Source organism: Bombina bombina, chromosome 3 (assembly GCF_027579735.1).
Source record: "Bombina bombina isolate aBomBom1 chromosome 3, aBomBom1.pri, whole genome shotgun sequence".
Taxonomy (NCBI): domain Eukaryota; kingdom Metazoa; phylum Chordata; class Amphibia; order Anura; family Bombinatoridae; genus Bombina; species Bombina bombina.
In genome coordinates this window covers 1,101,530,221-1,101,558,007 of record NC_069501.1, presented here as the reverse complement: position 1 = coordinate 1,101,558,007, position 27,787 = coordinate 1,101,530,221, and the positions used below count along the sequence as shown (strand labels likewise).

Genomic DNA, 27,787 nt, shown 5'->3' with positions numbered 1-27,787 from the left:
TGGACAGTCTAGGACTGAGGAATAAGAAAGCGAGATCTTCATATATGTAAAAGGGGTGTGGTTATTTCTATCCATGCCCCCTTTTGGGAGGGGATCTCATCTGGTATTCATTATCTAGGTATTAGACCAAGATGTAGAATTTTGTTGATTATGTAATTCTATGTAATATTTTTGCATGTTAATAGCTTCTTAAAAAATACATTAAGGCCAGTCACATTCCTAAGTTTTGCCATCCTAAACAGACATTATATGTTTGTGGCACTTCCATTTGGTCTTGCAACAGCACACAGAGTGTTAACCAAAGTCCTAGAAGCCTTGTTAAAAGGACAGTCTAGACCAAAATAAACTTTCATGATTCAGATAGGGCATGTAATTTTAAACAATTTTCCAATTGACTTTTATCACCAATTTTGCTTTGTTCTCTTCTTATTCTTAGTTGAAAGCTTAACCTAGGAGGTTCATATGCTAATTTCTTAGACCTTGAAGGCCACCTCTTTTCAGATGCATTTAACAGTTTTTCACCACTAGAGGGTGTTAGTTCACGTATTTCATATAGATAACACTGTGCTCGTGCACGTGAAGTTATCTGGGAGCAGGCACTGATTGGCTAAACTGCAAGTCTGTCAAAAGAACTGAAATAAAGGGGCAGTTTGTAGAGGCTTAGATACAAGATAATCACAGAGGTTAAAAGTATATTATTATAGCTGTGTTGGTTATTCAAAACTGGGGAATGGGTAATAAAGGGATTTTTCTATCTTTTAAAACAATACAAATTCTGGTGTAGACTGTCCCTTTAACCATGGTGCGAGCTCAGGGAACCTATAGCTCTCTATCTGGCACCCTGACTACAATTGTCCTTTACTCGCAATCGGGCTGTTCTTCAAATAAGAGCCTGTCTCAGAAGATCCTATTAGATCTCAAGACCAGACATTCCTTAACATGGTGGCAGACTCATTAATTCCTTATTCAGGAGGCCTCCTTCCTTTGGCCAGTTTGAACAGAGATCACTACAGACACCAGCCTAAGGGCTTGGGGAGGGGTCTGGGGCCCTCAGAGAGTACAGGTAGTGTGTTCTCTTCAGTAGGCACGGTTACCAATAAACATCCTGGAACTTTATGCAATATTTAGGGCTCTTCAGAGTTTGCCCAAACTTAGGTAGAAATCTTTCCTATAATTCCAGTAAGACAATATTATTGATTTACCCACAACAATGAAAAAAGTGTCCTATATAATAAGATGGGCAGAAAGTCACCATTTCATGATTTCAGTCATTCGCATCCTGGGAGTGAAAAATTGAGAGGCAAATTTTCTCAGTCACCAGTGTCTTCACCTGTGGAAGTGGTCTCTGAACCAGGCGGTAGTCAACCAGATAGTGGGGTCTACTAGAGCGATATACCTAATGGCTTCTCATTTAAAACACAAACTTCCCCACATCTTCAGGCAGATCTGATAGATGCACTAGTTGTTTCCTGGTTGTTCAATGTAATTATTAATGTCCTCCATTTGTGTTGCTATCCATTGTGATATCCAGGATCAAACAAGAACAAGCGTCGGCAATACTGATTGCTCGGGGGGTTGACTTGATATGCAGAGCCAATTCAAATGACCTTGTGACTTAGTCATCCTCTCATTCGTGACCTCTCCAAAAGACCTTTCTTTCATCAGGATCTAAAAACACTGAATTGATGGCTTCGCAATTCATCACCTAGTATAAGGGTTGGAAAACCTTTTTATCCTGAAATGCAAACAAAGGATACAGTTTGTTTCTTCAGGACAGTTTGGAAAAAAGCTCATCAGCTAGTTCCCTTATGGGTCAGATTTTGGATTCATCTGTGAAATAAAAAGATTGCCAATATTCCTGTTATACAGACCTTTGTGAAGTACTTAATCAGAATCAAACCAGTTATTCGACCAGTTACTACTCTGTAGAATATTAATATTTTTTGTGGAGGTCACATAAAAGTAGATTTTCTTCTTCTTTGTTAATTCTTTTTTCTGGACCTTAAAGCTATAATTTGCAAGGCATATTTTGTCATGAGGAAGACTACCCTTGAACACATTACTGCTCATTCATCTAGAGCAGTAACTATTTCTTGGGTTTTTAGTCATAAAGCTCTTGTAGACCAAAATGTCAAAGCAGCTACTTGGTCCTCTCTTCACACTTTTACTATGTTTTACCATTTGATGTGATCTGGGGTGCCTTTTGACAGGAAAGTACTGCATACCACTTTGTCTGATCTGTAACCTGCCTGCCTTAACTGTATTGTGCCCCCGCCCCCAACATGGTGTTTTTGTGGATTTCACTGCTTGGGTATAACATGTGGACTCTCACCACCTTATGAAATAATGTAACATTTATGCTTACCTGATAAATTAATCTCTTTCATGTTTGAGTCCATGAGACCCACCCTTCTTTTGATGTCAGAACTTGTTTTGCACTTCCTGCTCTTCTGGTTTCCTTTCATCTACTTGGTCATTTCTATGAATGTGTTTTTAACACCTGCTGGTGGAGCCATGGCCGGGTAGTATGGTTGGATTCTTAGTGGTGGGAGCCAGTATGCTATAGGTGAGGGCGTTAATGGTCTATTTGGAGCTAAGGCATGGCTAGGAAGCCCATTGTTTAATTTTGTGAAGCTGGGACATTTATAGGGAAGGTAGATTGATGGGAGGGCAGTGGGACAGAACTCTCTAGCTGTGACTGTTCCAATACATGTGAGACAGTATGGGAGCTCTACATTCTTACCTACTACAATCATGAACAGGGCATATAGTGCACAAATATATGGTGAAAAATATGTTGACACCTGACCAGCACACCTAAATGAGCTTGTTAAACATCCCATTCCAAAACCATCAGCATTAATATGTAGTTGGCACCACCATTTGTGGCTAGAACAACCACTGTGTGTGTGTGTGTGTGAGAATTCAGCCTAAAGATTATTTGTAAAGTCAGACACTGATGTTGGATGTGAAGGTCTTCCAGTTCATCTCAAAGGTGTTAAGTGTTGAGGTCAGGGCTCTGTGCAGACTTCTGAAGTTCCTCCACACCAAAGTCATCAAACCATAGACCTTGCTTTGAGCAAAGGGACACAGTCTTGTTGGAACAGCAAATTACCTTCTCCAAACTGTTGCCACATTGTTGGAAGCTCCAGATTGTCTAAAATATCTTTGAATTATTTGTATTATGATGACCCATCTCTGGAACGTAGGGACCTAGGCCAAACCCTGAAAAACAACCCAGAGTTGAATTGCTCCTTCACCAAACCTTACTGTAGGCAATATATACTATCATAGGTATTGTTCTCCTGTCATCCTCCACATTCAAATTATTCCATCAGGCTGCCAGATAGTGAAGCATGATTACTCCAGAGAACATATTTCCACCATAACTTAAAGGAATATTATTTTTGCCCTGGAAATGAGCTTCACTTAGCAGAAAATCAAACCTTTCTTCTTTTGATGAGAGCTAATGAGCTTGAAACAGCTGTGAAAAAGTTTTTTTTTTTCTTTCTGCACCTCCCCCATAAAGGGTATCACTGTACTTGAACACAGCAAAAAGCAGGAGTTATTGTTGATCAAATGTGCATATCTTACCCAGAGTCTTCTGGTTCATGGATAACAATATGTGCAGAGTACTTTTAGGGAAACAAAACGTATGTACTTTTATAGATGTACTATAAAATGTACTATACAGTAACTCTATTGCTCTTTTATATATATATATATATATATATATATATATATATATATATATATATATATATTTATATATATATATATATATATATATATATATATAGCGCAGTCTGTTGCCAAGCACTCTACCACTATTATCTTCACATAACCCGGGTGCAATCCCAAAAAAATCATATAGAATAATATCTTTATGTAAGGGCACTCGCAGGTATTATAACATCCTTAAACTTTTATTAGGAAATCTTCATAAAAAGTCAGAAGTCGAAGTTTCAGCTCATAGTTGAGCCTTTAGCAAGACATTGAAGCTTTAACCCCACATTTACTATCCTTGAGGGCAGGTAGGGCAGCAGGGGGTGTTTTTTCCGGATCTGGGCCTATTTTCAATCCGGTTTGCACATTAAAGGGTTAATTGTTAAAATACCTTGTTGGCCAATCTTAACTACATATTTTGTGTCTGCTTACAAAATTTTGAAAAATTTGGTGCATGTTTAGGCTGTTTTGCAGAACGTGTATGCTTTTTTTCTCTTAAAGGCGCAGTACCGTTTTTTAAGATTGTTATTTTTTTCACTAAATAAAGTGTTTTCATGCTTGTTGTCATTACTAGCCTGTTGAACATGTCTGACATTGAGGAAAGTTAATGTTCAATATGTTTAGAAGCCATTGTGGAACCTCCACTTAGAATGTGTCCCTCATGCACTGAAAGGTCAATAAATTGTAAATAACATATTTTAGCTAATAAAAGTATGTCGCAGGATGATTCTCAGTCAGAAAGGAATCAGGTTATGCCATCTAATTCTCCCCAAGTTTCACAACCGTTAACGCCCGCACAAGCGACGCCAAGTACTTCTAGTGCGTCTAATTCTTTCACCCTGCAAGATACCTCACAGAGGTTTTATCTAAGCTGCCTGGGTTGCAGGGGAAGCGCAGTAGGTCTGGTGTGAGAACTAACGCTGAGCCCTCTGACGCTTTATTAGCCATATCCGATGTACCCTCACAATGTTCTGAAGTGAGGGATTTGCTGGCTGAGGGAGAGATTTCTGATTCAGGAAATATGTTCCCTCAGACAGACTCAGATATGACGGCTTTTAAATTTAAACTAGAACACCTCCGCTTATTGCTCAGGGAGGTTTTAGATACTCTGGATGATTGTGACCCTATTGTACTTCCAGAGAAATTGTGTAAAATGGACAGATTCCTAGAGGTTCCTGCCTACACTGATGTTTTTCCAGTCCCTAAGAGGATGTCGGAAATTGTTACTAAGGAGTGGGATAGACCAGGTATTCCATTCGCTCCCCCTCCTACTTTTAAGAAAATATTTCCCATATCAGACGCCGTGCGGGACTCGTGGTAGACGGTCCCTAAGGTGGAGGGAGCTATTCTACCCTGGCTAAGCGTACAACTATACCTATTGAGAACAGTTGTGCTTTCAAAGATCCTATGTAGGGGACAGACAGCCTCCTGAAAGAATTACAGCTCACTCTACTAGAGCGGTGGCTTCCACATGGGCTTTTAAAAATGATGCTTCTGTTGAACAGATTTGTAAGGCTGCGACTTGGTCTTTCGCTTCATTCCTTTTCCAAATTTTCCAAATTTGATACCTTTGCTTCTTTCGGAAGGCTATTTTGGGAGAAAAGTTCTTCAAGCAGTGGAGGCCTTCTGTTTAAACCATCTGTCTTGTTCCCTCCAGTCATCCGTGTCCTGTAGCTTTGGTATTGTATCCCACAAGTAAAGGATGAATCCATGGACTCGGTACATCATTGCAAAAGGAAACAAAATTTATGCTTACTGATAAATGTCTTCTTTTGCGATGTACCGAGTCCACGGCCCGCCCTGTCTATTCATGACAGATTGGTATTTTTTTATTAAAAACTTCAGTCACCCTCCGGCACCTTATAGTTTCTCCTTTTTCTTCCTTGGCCTTCAGTTGAATGACCTGGGGGTGGAGTTAATGGGGGTGCTATAAAGACAGCTCTGCTGTGGTGCTCTCTTTGCCACTTCCTTATTAGAAGGATAATATTCCACAAGTAAGGATGAATCCGTGGAATTGGTACATCGCAAAAGAAAGAAATTTATCAGTAAGCATAAATTTTGTTTTTCTGTATTGTGGAGGGAACCATGGTAACATAGACCTGCAACACTCCAGAGACGCAACTGCACTCACCTCCTGGACACTTATTTATTTTCCGCTAGCATGCTTTGTTAAATAGAATCTGAATTATTATCCTGAATTAATTGGTACAGACATGAAAATAAACCATGCAGAAATTACTTGTAGAGTCTGCAATTTTCTTACAATGGGTTGTCTGGAGCGCTTTGTTTTTGATGATTATTGATACTAGATTATATATGACTTTAAAATAGTTTTCCATCTTAGTCTTTTTACATCTGAAAATCACATCCCAGCTTTTATTATTCCATAGTTTTACAGGTTTTTGTATCAGGGTTACTTTTTTAAAAGGATTTAAAATTTCTCCAACATTGGTGTGTCCGGTCCACGGCGTCATCCTTACTTGTGGGAAATCTCTTCCCAACAGGAAATGGCAAAGAGTCCCAGCAAAGCTGTCCCATATAGTCCCTCCTAGGCTCCGCCCACCCCAGTCATTCTCTTTGCCGTTGCACTGGCAACCATCTCCACGGAGATGGTTATGAGTATGTGGTGTTTAGTTGTAGTTTTTTAATTCTTACTATCAATAGTTTGTTATTTTAAAATAGTGCTGGTATGTACTATTTACTCTGAAAAAGATGAAGAGTTCTGTTTGTGAGAGGAAGATGATTTTAGCAGACAGTAACTAAAATCGTTTGCTGTTTCCACATAGGACTGTTGAGATTGAAGTAGCTTCAGTTGGGGGAAAACAGTTAGCAGACTTTTCTGTTTAAGGTATGACTACCATATTTCTAAACAAGACTGTGTAATGCTGGAAGGCTGTCATTTTCCCTCATGGGGGACCGGTAAAGCCATTTTCTTAGTCTCAAAACAGAATAAAGGGGCTTAATATGGCTATAAAACTGGTAGACACTTTTATGGGCAAAATCGATTGCTTTATTTGGGCATTTTATACATGTTTATGCTTGTAATTCACACTTATAAGCTTGGGGAACGTTTTTTAACGTCAGGCACTGTGTTAGACACCTTTCCAGTCAGGAAGGGCCTTCCCAGTTGTAGGCTGAGCCTCATTTTCGCGCCATTACTGCGCAGTTACTTTTGAGAGCAAGACATGCAGATGCATGTGTGAGGATCTGAAAGTAGTTGGAAAAGTTCCTAGAAGGCTTCATCTGGTATCGTATTCCCCCCTGGGTTTGGTAAAGTCGCAGCAAAGGCTGTAGCTGGGACTGTAGAGGGGTTAAAACTGTAACCGGCTCCGGTTTCTTTATTTTAAGGGTTAAAGCTCTGAAAATTGGTGTGCAATACTTTGAATGCTTTAAGACACTGTGGTGACAATTTTGAACAATTCCTTCATACTTTTTCACATATTCAGTAATAAAGTGTGCACTGTTTAAAATTTAAAGAGACAGTAACGGTTTTGTTTTAAAACGGTTTTTGTACTTTTTTGACAAGTTTAAGCCTGTTTAACATGTCTGCACCTTCAGATAAGCTATGTTCTATATGTTTGAATCAATGATCAATGTGTGTCCCCCTTCAAAATTGTGTGATAATTGTGCGCATAGCGTCCAAACGAAGTAAGGACAGTATTGCCACAGATAGTAAAGTTGCCCAAGATGATTCATCAGATGAAGGGAGTAGACATAGTTCTGCATCATCTCCTTCTGTGTCTACACCAGTTTTGCCCACGCAGGAGGCCCCTAGTACTTCTAGCGCGCCAATGCTTATTACTATGCAACAATTAAACGGCAGTAAATGGATAACTCCATAGCAAATATTTTATCCAAAATGCCTGCATATCAGAGAAAGCGTGATTGCTCTGTTTTAAACACTGTAGAGCAGGAGGGCGCCGACGATAATTGCTCTGTCATACCCTCACACAATCTGAAGTGGTCATGAGGGAGGTTTTGTCGGATGGGGAAATTTCAGATTCAGGTAAAATTTCTCAACAGGGCGAGAACCTGATGTTGTGACATTTAAATTTAAATTAGAGCATCTTCGCGCACTGCTTAAGGAGGTGTTATCTACTCTGGATGATTGTGACAACCTGGTCATTCCAGAAAAATTATGCAAGATGGACAAGTTCCTAGAGGTTCCGGTGCACCCTGACACTTTTCCTATACCCAAGCGGGTGGCGGATATAGTGAATAAGGAGTGGGAGAAGCCCGGCATACCTTTTGTCCCCCCTCCTATATTTAAGAAATTATTTCCTATGGTCGACCCCAGAAAGGACTTATGGCAAACAGTCCCTAAGGTCGAGGGGGCAGTTTCTACTTTAAACAAGCGCACTACTATTCCTATCGAGGATAATTGTCTTTCCTAAGATCCTATGGATAAAAAATTGAGGGTTTGCTTAAAAGATTTTTGTACAGCAAGGTTACCTCCTGCAACCCATTTCGTGCATTGTTCCTGTCACTACAGCAGCGTTGGTTCTGGTTCGAGGAACTAGAAAAGTCGCTCAGTAGAGAGACTCCGTATGAGGAGGTTATGGACAGAGTTCACCACCTCAAGTTGGCTAATTCTTTTATTTTAGATGCCACTTTGCAACTAGCTAGATTAGCGGCGGAAAAATTCAGGGTTTGCAATTGTGGCGCAGCAGAGCGCTTTGGCTAAAGTCTTGGTCAGCGGATGTATCTTCCAAGACAAAAATTGCTTAATATCCCTTTCAAGGGTAAGACTCTCTTTGGGCCAGAATTGAAAGAGATTATTTCAGACATCACTGGGGGAAAAGGGCCATGCCCCCCACAAGATAGGCCTTTCAAAGCCAAGAATAAGTCTAATTTTCGTTCCTTTCGCAATTTCAGGAACGGACCGGCCCTCTAACTCTGCATCCTCTAAACAAGAGGGTAATGCCTCTCAAACCAAAACCAGCCTGGAAACCGATGCAAGGCTGGAACAAGGGTAAGCAGCCAAGAAGCCTGCATGCTGCTAACAAAACAGCATGAAGGAGTAGCCCCCGATCAGGGTACCTGGATCTAGTAGGGGGCAGACTCTCTCTTCTTTGCTCAGGGCTTTGGCAAGAGATGTTCAGGATCCCTGGACACTAGAAATAGTTTCTCAGGGTTATCTTCTGGAATTCAAGAACTACCCCCAAGGGGAAGGTTCCACATGTTCTCACTATACTCAAACCAAATAAAGAGACAGGCATACTTACATTGTGTAGAAGACCTGTTAAAGATTGGAGTGATACACCCAGTTCCAACGGCGGAACAAGAATGGGATTTTACTCAAATCTGTTTGTAGTTACCCAAAAAAGAGGGAACTTTCAGACCAATTCTGGATTTAAAGATCCTAAACAAATTTCTCAGAGTACCATCGTTCAAAATGGAAACCATTCGAACGATTCTACCCACAATCCAGGAAGGTCAATTTTATGACTACCGTGGATCTAAGGATGCGTATCTACATATTCCTATCCACAAAGAACATCATCTGTTCCTAAGGTTCGCTTTCTGACAAGCATTACCAGTTGTGCCCTCCCATTCGGGTTAGCCACTGCTCCAAGGATTTTCACAAAGGTTACACGGATCCCTTCTAGCGGTTCTAAGACCAAGGGGCATTGGAGTAGTACCGTACTTGGAACGACATTCTAATTCAAAGCTTAGTCTCTTTCAAAGGCAAAGGCTCACACAGACATCGTTTCTGGCCTTTCTCAGATCTCACGGATGGAAGGTGAACATAGAAAAAAGTTCCCTGTCTCCGTCGACAAAGAGTTCCCTTCTTGGGGAACAATAATAGATTCTTTAGAAATGAGGATTTTCCTGACAGAAGTCAGAAAGTCAAAACTTCTAAACGCTTTGTCAAGTTCTTCATTCTATTCCACGTCCTTCCGTAGCTCAGTGCATGGAAGTAGTAGGATTGATGGGTTGGCAGCAATGGACATAGTTCCTTTTGCGCGAATTCATCTAAGACCATTACAACTGTGCATGCTGAAACAGTGGAAATGGGGACTATACAGGACTTGTCTCCCAGTGATTCAAGTAGATCAGAAGACCAGAGACTCACTCCGTTGGTGGCTAACCCTGGACCTACCTGTTCCCAGGAATGAGCTTCCGCAGACCAGAGTGGGTCATCGTCACGACCGACGCCAGTCTAGTGGGCTGGGGCGCAGTCTGGGAATCCCTGAAAGCTCAGGGACTATGGTCTCGGGATGAGTCTCTTCTCCCGATAAACATTCTGGAACTGAGAGCGATATTCAATGCTTTCAGGGCTTGGCCTCAATTAGCAAAGGCCAGATTCATAAGATTCCAATCAGACAACATGACGACTGTTGCTTATATCAATCATCAGGGGGGAACAAGGAGTTCCCTGGCGATGAAAGAAGTGACCAAAATAATAAAATGGGCAGAGGATCACTCCTGCCACCTATCTACGATCCACATCCCAGGTGTGGAAAACTGGGAGGCGGATTATCTGAGTCGTCAGACATTCCATCCGGGGGAGTGGGAACTCCACCCGGAGATCTTTGCCCAGTTGACTCAATTATGGGGCATTCCAGATATGGATCTGATGGCGTCTCGTCAGAACGTTCAAGGTTCCTTGCTACGGGTCCAGATCCAAGGATCCCAATGCGACTCTAGTGGATGCACTAGTAGCGACTTGGACCTTCAACCTAGCCTATGTGTTTCCACCGTTTCCTCTCATTCCCGGCTGGTAGCCAGGATCAAGCAGGAGAGGGCCTCTGTGATCTTGATAGCTCCTGCGTGGCCACGCAGGACTTGGTATGCAGACCTGGTGAATATGTCATCGGTGCCACCATGGAAGCTACCTTTGAGACAGGATCTTCTTGTACAGGGTCCATTCGAACATCCAAATCTGGTCTCCCTCCAGCTGACGGCTTGGAAATTGAACGCTTGATTCTATCAAAGCGTGGGTTTTCAGATTCGGTGATAGATGCTCTAGTTCAAGCCAGAAAACCGGTAACTAGAAAAATATACCATAAAATATGGAAAAGATATATCTGCTGGTGTGAATCCAAGGGATTCTTATGGAATAAGATCAAAATCCCTAAGATCCTTTCCTTTCTACAAGAGGGTTTGGAATAAAGGATTATCAGCGAGTTCTCTAAAGGGACAGATTTCTGCTTTTATCTGTCCTATTACACAAACGACTGGCAGCTGTGCCAGATGTTCAAGCATTTGTTCAGGCTCTGGTTAGGATCAAGCCTGTTTACAGACCTTTGACTCCTCCCTGGAGTTTAAATCTAGTTCTTTCAGTTCTTCAAGGGGTTTCCGTTTGAACCTCTACATTCCATAGATATTAAGTTGTTATCTTGGAAAGTTTTGTTTTTGGGTGCTATTTCTTCTGCTAGAAGAGTTTCAGAGTTATCTGCTCTGCAGTGTTCTCCGCCCTATCTGGTGTTCCATGCAGATATGGTTGTTTTGCGTACTAAGCCTGGTTTTCTTCCAAAGGTTGTTTCTAACAAGAATATTAACCAGGAGATAGTTGTTTCCTTCTTTGTGTTCGAATCCAGTTTCAAAGAAGGAACATTTGTTACACAATTTAGACGTAGTCCGTGCTCTAAAATTCTATTTAGAAGCTACAAAAGAGTTCAGACAAACTTCTTCTCTGTTTGTCGTCTATTCTGGTAAAAGGAGAGGTCAAAAAGCGACGTCTACCTCTCTTTCCTTTTGGCTTAAAAGCATCATCTGATTGCTTACGAGACTGCCGGACGGCAGCCTCCAGAAAGAATCACAGCTCACTCCACTAGGGCTGTAGCTTCCACATGGGCCTTCAAGAACGAGGCTTCTGTTGATCAGATATGTAAGGCAGCGACTTGGTCTTCACTGCAAACTTTTTGCCAAATTTTACAAATTGATACTTTTGCTTCTTCAGAGGCTATTTTTGGGAGAAAAGGTTTTGCAAGCCGTGGTGCCTTCTGTTTAGGTAACCTGATTTTGCTCCCTCCCCTTCATCCGTGTCCTAAAGCCTTTGGTATTGGTTCCCACAAGTAAGGATGACGCCGTGGACCGGACACCACCAATGTTGGAGAAAAACAGAATTTATGCTTACCTGATAAATTACTTTCCTCCAACGGTGTGTCCGGTCCACGGCCCGCCCTGTTTTTTTTTTTTTTAATCAGGTTTGATGAATTATTTTCTCTAACTACAGTCACCAACCGGCACCCTATAGTTTCTCCTGTTTTTTTCCTCCTGTCCGTCGGTCGATTGACTGGGGGTGGGCGGAGCCTAGGATGGACCTATATGGACAAGCTTTGCTGGGACTCTTTGCCATTTTCCTGTTGGGGAAGAGATATTCCCACAAGTAAGGATGACCGCCGTGGACCGGACACACTGTTGGAGAAAGTTAATTTATCAGGGTAAGCATAAATTCATGTTATTTAAAAGGAAAGAACTACAGAATACCAGCCCTGTCCAATCTTTTCAATTAAGGCATGGCATGATCTCATTTTTGAAGGATCTGTAAGTTGGTAGTGGGCTTCTTTAGAATAATAAATACATACAAAAAGCATGGGGAGTTGATTGGTGCACAAACCTGATGCATGGTAGTATGCCAATAATATTATATATATATATTTTTAAGTTTTCAAAAAGCTTTATTGACATTAATAACAAGGTTTTACAGAAAAAGTTGAAATAAGCATGGCGTACTTCAATGTTTTACAAGACAGTTAATATATGTGGATAACAAACACAGCCTATAGTTATACGATACTCAGTGAGTGCATGATAAAATACAAACAATCCTGAATTAGGGTACTGAATCTAAAATCTAGAAATATGGCACAGAAATAATCCCTTGTCCATTTCATGTATAATATCCATTGCTTAAAAAGTTAGTGACAAATATTTTATAAACCTTTATCTTTTCCCTATTGTCTTAACGGGCCTCTCTTGGGTCCTTAGAGAAAGCAAAATTAAATGTTATGTGGGGTTACTTATTGAAATAAGATACGCAATAGTAAAGTTGAATAAGCCACAAAATAATAAACCAGAACTAAAGACCTAAGTTGAGCCCATAAGTGAGTGTTTATATGAAACATGTGAACATACTTAAAACCTTGTGCCATCAATTGCCTTGTCCCCTAAGGGCTAAAAAATGAAATGGTTTATAAACATCTATAAACTTTTGGTTTACATAGAGAAAGGGTAACACACCAACCTATTTTTTTTTTTATTTTTTTTTTGATAAGGTAGCTACGATTCAATAATCTTGTTTTAGAACTGTGTAGAGAAAAAGGCGAACCCCTCAAGTATGTGTTTTCTACTATTCTCCCCCCTGCGGTCCCGACCGTAGGCCACAAAGGGAATATTTAGATTTGAGAAAAGAAGGGGTTGCCAAGTTTTTGTGATATCAGCTATCACCTCATGGTAAGGGAGATAGATATATGGCAAAATAAACAAGTTTAAAAAAAACGAAACAAAATATACACAATCAAACCGGGCCCGAGCCTTTTATTAAAATCAGCCACAGTTGTATTATGATCTTGTAACTCGGGTTGTGAAGATTAGACAAGATTAGTCCCCTGTTTTTGCCTGAGCACACAGACCAGCACCCTATAAAAGTCAATTTGGACTGCAACTAACTATTATTTTCTTTAATCAATTGGATTGGCCGATTATTTTTTCGATTAATGGACTAATCGGAATAAATAATAAATAAACTATTGTTTTCCTATATTTCAAATAAAATCCACATACTGAGTGTTATAAATTATAAACTTCAGATTAAAACTTACAACTTTATATTAACACAACTTGGTCCAAATTTTTTATGCAGCAGAACAAATTTTTATCATTAAGCAAAAAAGAACTAGTAATAGGTAGATTACTATTGTTTATAACATTCTGTTATTCACTCTTTCAGAAACTTTGCATTGAAATGCAAAAAATTAAATATGTCCTCATGCTCCTGACTGAGACTGGCTCTCTTTTCTGCAAGCTATTTTGCTTGCAGCAGAGAAAAGGTGTTTTATGGTTGGTGTTTGAGGTGCTGAAGTGCATAAGTAGGTTTTTTGCTAATTTCACCAAGGTGGGCTATTTATCTTTGTTAGCTCTCCACCAATGGATGGGGCCCTCTTAAACAAAGTAACCCTGGCCTTCATTCCGACATAAAAATATATTGAATATCTATATGCAATGGTAAACAACCAGCTATAAGGTTAGAGGTAAAAAATATATAGTCCACTCTCAAACTAACAGATATATATTTACAGAGGTTGAATTTAGTACATATTCCATTTAAATAAAAAAATATATATATATATATTTATATAAATATATTTTATATACTATTTATATATATATACTATATATATATATATATATATATAATATATATATATATATATTATATATATATATATATACTATAGATATAAAGGACACACAAAGTTACAGGGACACAGCCTTACACATTTATCTATAGAGTACATATAATCAGCAATAGCAAGTGATCATCCTAAAATTGTACAAACAGGTAATGGTGACATCAATTCTATTAACAAATCCCATCAATCTAGGGCTAGGTGTAAATAACAAGCTGGGCACTATATCATGCAAAGCATTGTCCCAAATTACCTGATTTAATATAAACAATCCAAATTTATGACCCCTTTTTTATTTCTGGGTTGCACATAAAACATGAGTAGTTGTAAACTTAAAAAGAAACTGATAGTGTCCTGAAATTGAAAAGTAAAATGTCTGTAGAACGTCCTGTAGCGCTAAGGGCATAACCATAAAACACAATACCATGTGCAGGAGCATCACTGGAGTAAAGTAGCTGGTGCTGTGAGCAAACCAACTAATTGCAAACCAACTAATCGATTATGAAATTCCGTTGACAATTATTTTCATAATCGATTATTATCGATTATGCCGATTAGTTGTTGCCAGCTCTAAAGTCAATGTTGCTATTATTAGATAGTATTAGACCAGTTCATTTGAGCAAACACTGTCTCTGTTATGACAATAAGGTGACTTATACTTGCCGAGTCTGATGTGTCTCAACTCAAGGTCGCTTTGTCTGCCAGTCAGGAGAATGGAGTATGACTGGTGCTTAGCAAGTCAGTAATCTTAAGTAATCGGGAGACCCCTCTAGCTCCCCCCAAAAACTTACCCAGCTTTAATTCTGGATTGTTTGCCTGATCCAATAGAGGTCTCCTGGTGTTTAAGCAGAGAATCTCTTGCATGTAACTGCTTTTCTCTGGAGCCTGTGATGTTGTCAAGTGAATTGATGGGATTAAGAAACAACTCCATAGCGGTATCAAATTGTTTTGGTGTAGAGCAAAATAAGACTATGCTCTGTATGATCCTATTGCTAAAAGTCCGGAGGGAATCTGCTGCTGCACACCGATGGCGTCATGTCTGAGTAGGGATCTCCTGTGAGTAGCCACCTTTCTCTGGAATCAGATGTATTATCAAGTAGGTTGAACAGTTTTAGAGGTAGCCCCATAGCAGTTTCTGAATTTCCTGGTGCAGGGGTGTAGTATGGCTACACTCTGTATGCTCTTGTTGCTGTCTAAACTATTTCTGAGGTGCGTGCATTTTTCAAAGCGCCATTTTGGGTCCTTTGCTTCTCAGGGCACTATGTAGTTTTAGGCAGTGCAGTTATTCAGCTTGTTGTTATTCAGCTTGTTGTTATTCAGCTTGTTGTTATCAGCTTGTTGTTATTCAGCTTGTTGTTATTCAGCTTGTTGTTATTCAGCTTGTTGTTATTCAGCTTGTTGTTATTCAGCTTGTTGTTATTCAGCTTGTTGAGGCAGGATATTGTATGGAGCTCTTTCCATCACCATACTCATAAGCTTGTCAAATCGTTCAAAATGCGAGCTAACATGTGTTGCTAGATCTGCGTCTGCCATAGTCGCCCACTTTCTTTTAGTGTTACATAGTTCCCAACTGGTGTGATCAGTCAGTTTTGCAGTTCAAAAGTTCCTGATGTTTTTTTTTTTGTGTGCTCAGCAAAGTATTTGTGGTAATATTGGCTTCAAGTAGTTGTAAGCGCATCTTAGGTAAGAAACCTCCGCAAGCCGAGGGGGGTAATGCCGCCTGCTCGTGATCCGCCGCTCCAGGCCCTAATCGTCTGATGCCAGTGCCCCAACATTAAAAATACCACTGCGAGTGTAACAAATGGTGATAGATGCTGTAGGATATCTCTGCAACCCTGCAGATTAGAGAGTTATCAGTAGGAGCCCCCTGGAAAATTCGACCGCACAGGATCGCTACTCGCACACGCCCCAATAATTTATGTTTTTAAGCCTGTGAGCGATTTATGAAGGAAACTTCTGGTGTTCAATAATTTTCTAGGTAATGATATATGTGTCTTTCTCTTTCCTCTGATCCTCAAACCTGGGTTTGACAAATCAAAACTTAGGAGCCTCCACGGATCAGCCAATGCTTTATACAGAGCCACAGGTGAATTTTAGCTAGATATTTAAAGAATATTTCTAACAATTTTGGAGCAGAAGTAGAAGGGACAGTACACCTTGTTAATATTAAGACACTTCTTATTGTGTTGCTGTAGAACAACATATCAGCCAAGTGTAAAACGTTTTTAGAACAAATTAAAGTCTTTTTACAGCAGTTATTTTTCAGTAGACAAATTCCACCCACCATTAGCTCTATTTGAGAGCCAATCAGAGCTTTAGTCCACAGACAACAAGGCTAAACCACGGTTCATCAAAGTTACTTAAAGTGCTTGTTTTCAGTTGTTGTCAGCTAAGAGACAATTAGGGAAAGAGATCTAGCAGATGTAGCCCTGAGAAGTCAGCACGGTGCATTTCATGAGTCTGGGAAAATAGAAAATTACATTGAACAGATGTGAAAATAAAAAATGAAAATATTATTTTTGCCCAAGTTATTTCATTATTCCTAACAATTTTATATAATATTCTCAATGTGTTTACTGTCCCTTTAATAGCCAACATCTATCTGGCTGCTGTGGCTTGTCCAGGTTCTCCAATAAGCTGTTAATAGTTTTGGGTGTCATAAGCACAGATTTAGTATAAATAGTCTAATACTGCTCTAGAAATTGAAAGCAGAAATGGAATTTATTCCAGTTTGTTTCAGGTACTGAAACCTTTAGAGGTCTTTGATGCACATGCTTAGAGCTATATGATTCCAGTACTAATCAGTCAGTACGATTCAAGAGAAAAAATTGTTCCAGTGGTAAATCCAGCAGTTCAGGAAGACAGTGCTGTAGTTTCTATACGATTAGTCTGCAATATACTTTCATTATTTATTTTGTCCAATTTTCCTGCAGTTCCATACTGACATTGTGAGTTGTCCAGTTCCTGTTGATGGAAGGGCAGAACACTTATATTAACCCCTTAACGATCAAAGACGTGCAGGGTATGTCCTCTAAAAAAATTACAGTTAAACGACTGAGGATGTACCCTGTACGTCGCCGGTCTGGAAAGCGGTTGAAGCGATCCTGCTCGCTTCCAGCCGCTTTCCGGTTATTGCAGGGATGCCCTCGATATCGAGGCATCCCTGCAATAACCTTACTCTGTGGCCCTCTCCTGCACCGGACATCGATGGCTGGTATCGTTGGTGTGTGGAGCCGGTCTGGGAGGCAGGCGTGGCGGCCAACGATGCATCTGATGATGTAAGAGAGGGGCGGGCGCAGGTGGGAACGGCTACACTACAGCAAATTTGTTATAGAAAAGTGGGCTAGAGTGGTGTATTCATTTAAAAAAAAGGATCTAAGGGATCTTGGAGGGGGTGGGGGATTAGTATTGGGGGGGAGCTACACTACAGAAAATAAAAAAAAAGCAAAAAAAAAAAAGCATTTTTTGGTAAACTAGGTATTGGCAGACAGCTGCCAGTACCCAAGATGGCGCACAATAAGGCAGAGGGGGAGGGTTAGAGAGCTGTTGGGGGGGGGGGAATCAAAGAGGTTGGGGGCTAAGGGGGCTACACAGCAGCATATGTAAATATGCTATATAAAAAAATTTTAAGATACCTTTTATTTTAGTACTGGCAGACTTTCTGCCAGTACTTAAGTTGGCAGGGACAATTGTGGGGTGGGGGAGGGAAGAGAGCTGTTTGTGAGGGATCAGGGGGTCTGATGTGGGAGGCTGATCTCTACACTAAAGCTAAAATACACTGCAAGCTACCTAATGAACCCTTTCACTGCTGGGCATAATACACGTGTGATGCGCAGCGGCATTTAGCGGCCTTCTAATTACCAAAACGCAACGCCAAATCCATATATGTCTATTTCTAAACAAAGGGGATCCCAGAGAAGCATTTACAACTATTTGTGCCGTAATTGCACAAGCTGTTTGTAAATAATTTCAGTGAGAAACCTAAAGTTTGTGAAAAAGTGAATTTTTTTTTTTTTATTTGATCGCATTTGGAGGTGAAATTGTGGCATGAAACATACCAAAATGGGCCTAGATCAATACTTTGGGTTGTCTACTACACTAAAGCTAAAATTAACCCTGCAAGCTCCCTACAAGCGCCCTAATTAACCCCTACACTGCTGGGCATAATACATGTGTGGTGCGCAGCTGCATTTAGCGGCCTTCTAATTACCAAAAAGCAACGCCAAAGTCATATATGTCTGCTATTTCGGAACAAAGGGATCCCCAGAGAAGCATTTACAACCATTTATGCCATAATTGCACAAGTTGTTTGTAAATAATTTCAGTGAGAAACCCTAAAGTTGTGAAAAAAATTAGTAAATACATTTTTTTTTTAATTTGATCTCATTTGGCGGTGAAATGGTGGCATGAAATATACCAAAATGGGCCTATATCAATACTTTGGGATGTCTTCTAAAAAATTTTTTTTATACATGTCAAGGGATATTCAGGGATTCCTGAAAGATATCAATTTTGAAAAAAAAAAGTGGTTTGGAAATAGCAAAGTGCTACTTGTATTTATTTGTATTTATTGCCCTATAACTTGGAAAAAAAGCAAAGAACATGTTAACAGTGGGTATTTCTAAACTCAAGACAAAATTTAGAAACTATTTAGCATGGTTGTTTTTTGGTGTTTCTAGATATGTAACAGATTTTGGGGGGTCAAAGTTAGAAAAAGTGTGTTTTGTTCCATTTTTTCCTCATATTTTATAATTTTTGTTATAGTAAATTATAAGATATAATGAAAATAATGGTATCTTTAGAAAGTCAATTTAATGGCGAGAAAAACAGTATATAATATGTGTGGGTACAGTAAATGAGTAAGAGAAAAATTACAGCTAAACACAAACACCACAAAAATGTAAAAATAGCCTTGGTCCCAAACAGAAAATGGAAAAGTGCTGTGGTCATTAAGGGGTTAAACACAGTCATTGGCTGAGCACTCTAGTGACCTATTTACTTCCGTAATTGGCCACAGCAGAGATGTTATAACATGGCAGCTCCCATTGTTTTATAGACAATAAAACTTTAGATTAATTTTGGCAATATTTGAACAGCTAATGAAACTTTAAAAAAATATATCTACATGTTGTTCTCAGACTAATCTTTTCTTTGAATACATAATTTTATCTAGCATTTATTTAGCATTTATTGTTCCTTTTAACTATGTTTTACCGCTTTGGTTTTGATTAGTCTCTGAACTTTTATTCCATGTATCTTTTTGAGTTGTGTGTTTTGGGGATGCACTGGTTTCATTTCACGTTACCATTTGTCTTTTATGTAAAGCGTTTTAAGTTGTGAGGCAAACTGTCCTGATATATATATATTTTTTTAATATACTGTTTTACTATTTCATAGTCTGCAGTAGCAGCATTTTAGATTGACCTCAAATTGTCAAAGTATATGTTGAAGTGATGATATAGAGCAAAAAGGCAGTTTTCTATCACTGTCATGTGTATGCATTTTGTCAGTTTTATAGAATGAATGCTGTTTTCTGATGGCATTTTCTCTTCTCAGCACGTGTGTAAAGTTCAGCTCTTGGCTATGAAGGGCAGAAAAGTCCTTTTTCTAGATGACAGTATTTGTTTTTGGAGAAAGTACAATTTGGCCACTTGTGTGCTATATTTTCTGTTCCCACTACACATTTATTTTGAAATAGATTAGGAATTTATTTTTTCTTTTTAATAAAGATGTTTTGATTTCATTACAAGTTCTTGTATATTTTGGGCCTTCATGGTGTTGCAGAGAGGACTGCAAGGCACAATCTGGTAGTGGCAATTCGGTTCCTCTGTTTTATTTTCGTTTATTACGCAAACCTAAAATGTACAAAAAAGGAAAAAAAACACAGGGGTCTATTTATCAAACTCCGAATGGAGCTTGATGACCCGTGTTTCTGGTGAGCCTTCAGGCTCACCAGAAACACAAGTTATAAAGCAGCGGTCTAAAGACCGCTGCTCCATTACCTGTCCGCCTGCTCTGAGGCGGCGGACACAAATCAACCCGATCGAATACGATTGGGTTGACACCCCCTGCTAGCGGCCAATTGGCTGCGAATCTGCAGGGGGCGGTATTGCACCAGCAGTTCACAAGAACTGCTGGTGCAATGATAAATGCCGACAGTGAATGCTGACGGCATTTATCGATGTGCGGCGGACATGGTTCGCTATAATGGATCATGTCCGTCCGCACATTAATAAGTAGGGGCCACAGACTGTATAGTAGATGCCATAATATTAAAAAAAAACTTGACTTTATTGTAAATGTTTTGAAATATAGTTGGAAGTTCTAAACAATGACCCCAACTACCATTACCCATGATACATCATTTTAATTACCAGTTAAGTTGGTTGTTTGAAATGCATATATTTGTTTTAAAACATTTGTAATAAAATTGGTTGTCATCTACTGTCAAAGCCAAAACTGAAAAACGCAGTCTATTCAAGCTTTTAGAGCCTGAAGTGTAGCACCTTGTTTGTCCTAAATGTATTTATGATAAAGTGTATTCAGCACTTGTGTAGCCATTGGGTGCAAACGTCATTCAGGACCTCACACAAAAGTCCATGCAGACAAAACAACCAGTAGAAGACTGGCAGCACTCCAGTGTCTCAAAATTACTTTAGTTTATTCAAGACATCATCTCATGTTGATGTTTTGAATAATCTAAAGTAATTTTGAGACACTGGAGTGCTGCCAGTCTTCTACTAGTTGGATTGTCCTAAAATCATCTTAGCATTTTCTTTTTTATGCAGAACCAATTGGATTTGTCTAAGGAGTGTCCGTCTGTATTCTTGAGATCTTTATGGGTTGGCAGTTGACACTGTTCAGCAGGGTACTTCCTGCATTTTGTAGGGCTGATCACGTGTATACACTTTCATTGCCTCTCATAACAACAATTCTTAGGATCTAAACCATGCCCGAAGAAATTATATACCCTGCCATTACTACTCCTTAACACATTGTTCTAGTGAGGTGTTAAGCAGCTTATAGATAACTGGTTTATTTATAAGGATAGAGAAAATAGATTTCAGTTATCATAGAATTGTCCATGCTCCTATGATTGCCCAGCAATACCTATTAGGCTGTCACCAGCTCCACCAATTGTTATAAAGGCTGCTAAAGATTTGCAAAGAGCGAAGGGGCTGTGCTGTGAGATGTTATAGCCAGATGGTTCCAGCTGTTCTGGCAGACTATGCCTCCCTATTATTTTGGATAATCCCCTCCCATTACCAGTGTTCCCTCAAAGTTTTGTGAGTGGCCCAGCAGTGAAACAGTTAATAAGAAAACCATACCTTGCAGTCTGCATTGTGCAGTGTTTGCTAATTGCAGGATGGGGTTCCTTAATTAACTGTTTCACTGCTGGACTGCTCACAAAACTGGCCTTAGAAGGAACACTAGCCACCACATATGATCTGTTCTATGGAGCCTAAGTCCCTGACAAAGTGCCTACGGGCAGGAAACGCTTCAGACGTTTTCATCCTTTCCAGCTCTCTCCCGAGCTTCCATGTACCTTGTCTCTACTTCAGACTTTAAAGGGACAGTCTACACCAGAATTTGTATTGTTTTAAAAGATAGATAATCCCTTTATTACCCATTTCCCAGTTTTGCATAACCAACACAGTTATAATATACTTTTAACCTCTGTGATTATCTTGTATCTAAGCCTCTGCAAACTGCCCCTTTTTTCAGTTGTTTTGACAGACTTGCAGTCTAGCCAATCAGTGCCTGCTCCCAGATTACTTCACGAGCACAATGTTATCTATATGAAATATGTGAACTAACACCCTCTAGTGGTGAAAAACTGTTAAAATGCAATCTGAAAGAGGTGGCCTTCAAGGTCTAAGAAATTAGCATATTAACCTCCTAGGTTAAGCTTTCAACCAAGAATACCAAGAGAACAAAGCAAAATTGGTGATAAAAGTAAATTGGAAAATTGTTTAAAATTACATGCTCTATCTGAATCATGAAAGTTTTTTTTGGCCTAGACTTTAAATAAAGTCGTTTTTTACTTGCTTTTTTTGTGGCGGATGTGATTTCTTTGCAGCAGGCATCTATATTGCATTCCTATGGAGCCTAAATTAGGCAAAAAAGATAAATCTGAACAGTAAAAAAAAAAATGTATGTCATGCCCCAATTTGCTCCCCCCGCAGGGCTGCCCTAAGTTGGTCCCCTAGAGTGCCTCTATTGTAGCATCAGTTCTAGGTCTTGTCAAAAGATAAAGTGAAGGTTTTTTCTCATCCCTCCTGAAAGTGTTACTAGATCTAATTGGTAAATATTACTCTGGCAATGAAAAGGAACATCGTTTTGCATAAATTGTGATATTTTGACAATGTGAATAAGTTGTCTAACACAAACTATTCATAGGAAGTTATCATTGGAAGGAGAAGTGAGTTAAAGTGACATGATACCCAAATGTTAAAGGGCTTGAAAGTGATACTGCCTAACTGTAAAACTGACTAGACTGACTGGGAAAGGCAGCACCTTTCATCTCACAGGCTCTGCAGATTATAGTGAGGATCTCACTGTGTTGTCAGAAAAGTGTTAGATTGGTAAAAAAAAGTCTTATAAAGTATATTGCACCTCTCTGTACTGATGCAGGAGTTATATTTTCCAATATGTTACTATGGGAATTATTACTGAAGCAAAGAAACTGATCTAATGTAAGGATGAGCTAATCTTTATTCAAATTAACATTCTAATATAAATGCAGGATTTATTGAGAAATATTTTAACATTATTTCTAAGCAGGAAATGCCCTAAGGTTTGTTTGTTTTTTAATGAAAAAGAATGTCTAAACAAATGTTTTGCAGTTTTGTTATATATTATGTTGTCAGCTTGAATATTTTTCCACATTTACATTTTTTAGAATTTTATGTGTTTATACCCTACTGCATTTATTAGAATGTAAATGTCTCTTTATTTCAGATGGTTCCCGGCCTTCTCAGAAAGAAATCATTTCACTGCGTGCATTTATGTTGCTATTTTTGAAGCAATTAATTCTTAAGGTAAATGTCCGTTCTGTACAGCTGAATTAAAAACAAAACAACTTTATTGATTAAAAAATTGTGCATAACAATATACATTATACCATTTTGATATTCTGAATTATATTATTGGGCCACATCAGTGACTGACATTTTGTTTCTATAACTCACCTACTAAAATAAGACCATGGGAAAAATTTATCAAGCCCCCAAAAAATGCGCCTAAAAAGTTGCGATTTTTTTCCGCAATAGTTTGCAATGTGTGGAGTCAAAAATGTCACCAGTATTTATCAAAATTCTAGAGACATTTTTGGGGCAAAACGTTTTTGCGATGTCAAGCGAATGGCTAATCCTAGTTTGATTGCGAAAATTTCATTTTCACTTTATCAATCTTAATTTTAGACACCGGTAAATAGCTTGTTTTAATCAGGTGATTATAAGTATGTTATTTCTTATATATTAGTTATTTTTATTTTACCCCTTCTTTGGCTCTCATTGAGGAAGGTTGCCCGTTTTTTGGAGCTTATCTTCGTTCTTTTTAATACTTATTTCAATTGCACTTAAATTATTTTCCTTTTTTTTTATAAATTTATGTATACCTTTTTGTAAATTTGTAATAATATTCAGGTTCTGCGCCTTGTTGTGGGCAATTTCTAACCCTAGATACAGCAAGAAAAAGACATTTCCATTTTCCCTCCAGACAAACAACAATATCGCTCTTTATTTTTCACTCCTTGCAACCTACAAATTGGCGAGATTAAAAACAGTGAATATTGCATGCACCACTTTTCATAAATATATGAGAACTGCGAATATATACGGGCATTTTAAAATGCCAATAGAGATTAATACAAGAATTAGGCATTTCCAGACAACTTATTCGCATATATTTAAGACTTGCGAATGGTCATGAGTCAATTTGTTCGCACATGTGAAAAGTTGCGACTTTATTGGCGCATAACCTTTCATAAATATGGTGATATCATTTGTGAGGGGTTTTTTGACGACAAATGTGCAAATTTTCTTACTCTCACTGATTAATCTTGCCCCATGAATAATAATCTCAACTATGTTTGTGATATTTTGTCTCAAAAAAATATTAGCCAAAATCACTGTATTATTATTATTATTGCTATTATTATTATTATTATTATTGCTATTATTACTTCAGCTTAATTAAAAACAAGGAATAACTTTGAACAATATATCTTATTGGTGTTACCATTCTAACTTTTCTTCTATGTTTGGTAAAAATAACTATACAAGTTTTCCTTAGAATTCGAGTTGTCTATAGCATTAACTACCTGCACAAAACAGGTTCAGCCAAAATAGAAATGATTGCATTAAAGCTGTCAGTGCTTCAAGTGTTTGAACTGAGTAAAGTGGTGTTAGATGATAGCTTGTCAAATATGTGGATGTACGCTTTGACAGCACAGCATTCTTTTAAAGCTAGCTCTGCTTTTCTAATGTGTTCATAACATTTTTCTTCCTAACATGTTGCAAATTTATGGCTGTTTAATAGCGTTCTTGTGTTTGATTAAAGGGATACTAAACCTACATTTTTTCTTTCATGATTTGGATAGAGCATGCAATTTTAAGCAACTTTCTAATTACTCCTATTAATGTTTCTTCATTCTCTTGGTATCTTTATTTGAAAAACAGGAATGAAAGCTTAGAAGCTGGCCAATTTTAGGTTCAGCACCTGGGTTCTGCTTGCTGATTGGTGGCTAAATGTACCCACCAATGAGCAAGCACTATCCAGGGTTCTGAACCAAAAAAGGGCTTTCATTCCTGCTTTTTCAAATAAAGATACCTAGAGAATGAAGAAAAAATAATAGGAGTAAATTAGAAAGTTGCTTAACCCCTTGAGTGCTATTGACAGCTCTGAGCTGTCACAAATTGTCTGTCAGGTGCTAATGACGGCTCAGAGCCGTCGCTAGCACTCTCCCACTTTGAGGGAGATCTGGGGGCTCCCACCGGCTCCTACCCCAGCGATTGGGCCTGCATAGGGACAGGCATCGCCAGGGCTTCACGTTGCGCGCAGTGACTTCATGCGCAATGACGGGATGACGTCATCGCACAACTTTATTTAATATTAACAATGTTAAATATAGGAGCAGGGGGCATGCTGCTTAGAAGCCTGTATCTCAGTCATCTAAGCAGCTACAGACCCCCAAGACCCACCGTTGGAAAGGTAATCGCCTAACCTTTCCAACAAGTGTCTTGGGGATCTGAAATAATAAAAAAAAAAGTTAAAACAAATATATTTTTAAAAATATAAAATAAAAAATGCCTTTAAAAAACCTTAGCACCCAGGTGGGAAAGTGCTTAGCACTCAAAGGGTTAAAATTGCATGCTCTATCCGAATCATAAAAGAAACAATTTGGGTTTAGTATCCCTTTAAATCGAGCAGAAAAGACACAACTTGTAGCTATATTATTAATGACATATACAGCTACTACAGTAAATAATGTAATAATAATTCTTCTTTAATCATGTGCACTTATTAGGATCGGGGTGTTAAAGAAGACGAGCTACAGAGTATATTAAATTACTTGCTCACAATGCACGAGGTATGTAATGATGTAGAATTTGTTTTTGAAGGTTTTTAAAGGTTTTTACTGATTGGTTTATATTGAATGCTCATTCTTTGAAATGTCAGCTGAGTCAATTTGCTATCAGAAAAGAAGTCGACCTTTTTACTGTTTCATTTTACATTGCTGTAGGCTTTGTCTAGGGAATATCAGCAGCACAATATTAAGAACCTTGCTTTCTTTTTATTGGATTGTAAATAGTTTATTTATAAAGGTGAGATTACAATGCTTGATTTGTGTTGATTCCCTGATCTCAAATCTACAATTCCCTGTTATCGTTCACCATTAATATGTGCTGTGATATTCAAAGTACGTAGATAGACATGATGTAAATGTATAGACATGTATTGTATTTTAAACTGAATACTGTGTGTGACTGTACCAGGGATGAATTTGCTGTACTTTGATCTTAATAGCAATATTCTTATTCAAGCAGCAGACATGCACCAGTTGTTGTGTTAAATATGGAAATGGAGAGATTGTTAATGTTTCTTTTTAGTTATGCACACTGCTAGGCATAGGGAGAAACAGACAGAGGGAGTAGTGTTATATAAACTGCTTAAAAATCTGTTTTCTTAACAGTGATACAGTTATAAAACGTCAACTATGGCATAGGCAAATAGCTTTAGATGTAAATGTTTTACGAATGAGCTCAGTTGACTTAAAGTGCCATTAAACCTAAACTACTGAGAGGGTCTGGTTTTCCCTCAGAGCACATCTGGCCAGCTGAGCGTAATGGCGCGGTCGGGCTGGGCTGTTACTAGACAGCTGGCTAGATGCGCTCTGAGGAAAAACCAGACCTGCTCAATAGAGCACAGAGGGCGGTCTGGAAAACCCTCTTTTTTTATAAAAGTTCACCGGATATATTATGTTCTATAAAGCTAGCACTCATATAATGTTATATAATTCTGCACTATGTGCAGAATTATATAACATTATTTTTTAGGTTTACTGGCCCTTTAAACAAAAGCTAGCATAGTCACTTTAATTAGGCTTTAGAAAAGTTACAGTAGTTAAATGGGATATTACAGTTATGTCTTAAATGTTTTAATCACTATCCTAAAGCAAAGGACTTCTAACTAGGTCCCTATCCAGATGTAAACTTAACCAGTAGCAACAAGTCACCATGAATGTTTATAAATAGTTTTGTTTTTAGTCTGTTGATAAGTTTACAACTTTTAATGTGCGTCCATGTTTGCACACTTGAGTGGTTACTGACTTTGTACTTTTTAGGGCTCGATTTATCATTCATATTCTCCTATATTTTCTCCTAAAAGTTCTCCTGAGAAATAATTCCACTATTTATCATTCAAAAATACGCCTAAAATTGGGCAAGTTCTACTTTAAAATTCTTCTACTCTGTTCTTTGGAGAACATGTTCTCAAAAAAGGGTTAAATTAGATCTTTTTAGTTGTATTTCATTTAGTTCTCCTCATAATTCTCCTAGTTACAAATGTATCATTTATTTTCTCCTGTGGAGGACTGAAAGTTCTCCTGCAAGTTCCTGCATTAAAGTTCTCCATAGCTACAGTGGAGAACAGCATTAGAAATCTATTCTCTACCAGTTGTAGAAGCAGTTACACAAAAAAAGGGCTCTCCAAGGTGCAAAAATGATCTATAACAAAGCACAATAATAATGGTTATTGGAGCGCAATAATAATTTATGATGGAGTGAAAAAATATATACAACAGAGCACAAAAATATCTATTGGGGCATAAAAATAAGATATAAGAAAGCACTAAAATTGAAGCACAAAAACAATGAAAATGTAGATCTATTTTCTTATATGAAAGTTTGCTGAAGAGGGACGTTAACAAAGCTACTTGGAAGGCTGTATAAAGATTTCTATTGGTTTATATATGATTGACATGGAGAATAGTTGCTTATTTTTAGTGAGAAGATACTAATCCGACTGGAGAAATGTATCATTAGTTCTCCTCAGCTCTCCTATGGAGAGAAAAAAACTACTTTTTTTATGATAAATACTGGCGCACATGTTCGCCTCTCCTAAGGAGAGCTGTGACGAACTGATAGGAGAACAGAAAGGAGAATTCCCCAAATGATTGATAAATCGAGCCCTTAAAAGTT

At 38.5% G+C, this 27,787-nt stretch overlaps 1 protein-coding gene across 1 annotated transcript in view; it reads left to right on the top strand.

The window, feature by feature from the left end:
* NBEA (neurobeachin) overlaps nt 1–27,787 on the top strand; it is a 1,472,531-nt gene that overhangs the window by 487,520 nt on the left and 957,224 nt on the right. The window contains exons 14-15 of the mRNA XM_053708445.1: nt 23,046–23,125; nt 25,615–25,677. Coding sequence (XP_053564420.1) covers nt 23,046–23,125; nt 25,615–25,677 — 143 coding nt within the window. The remainder of the gene's footprint in view (nt 1–23,045; nt 23,126–25,614; nt 25,678–27,787) is intronic.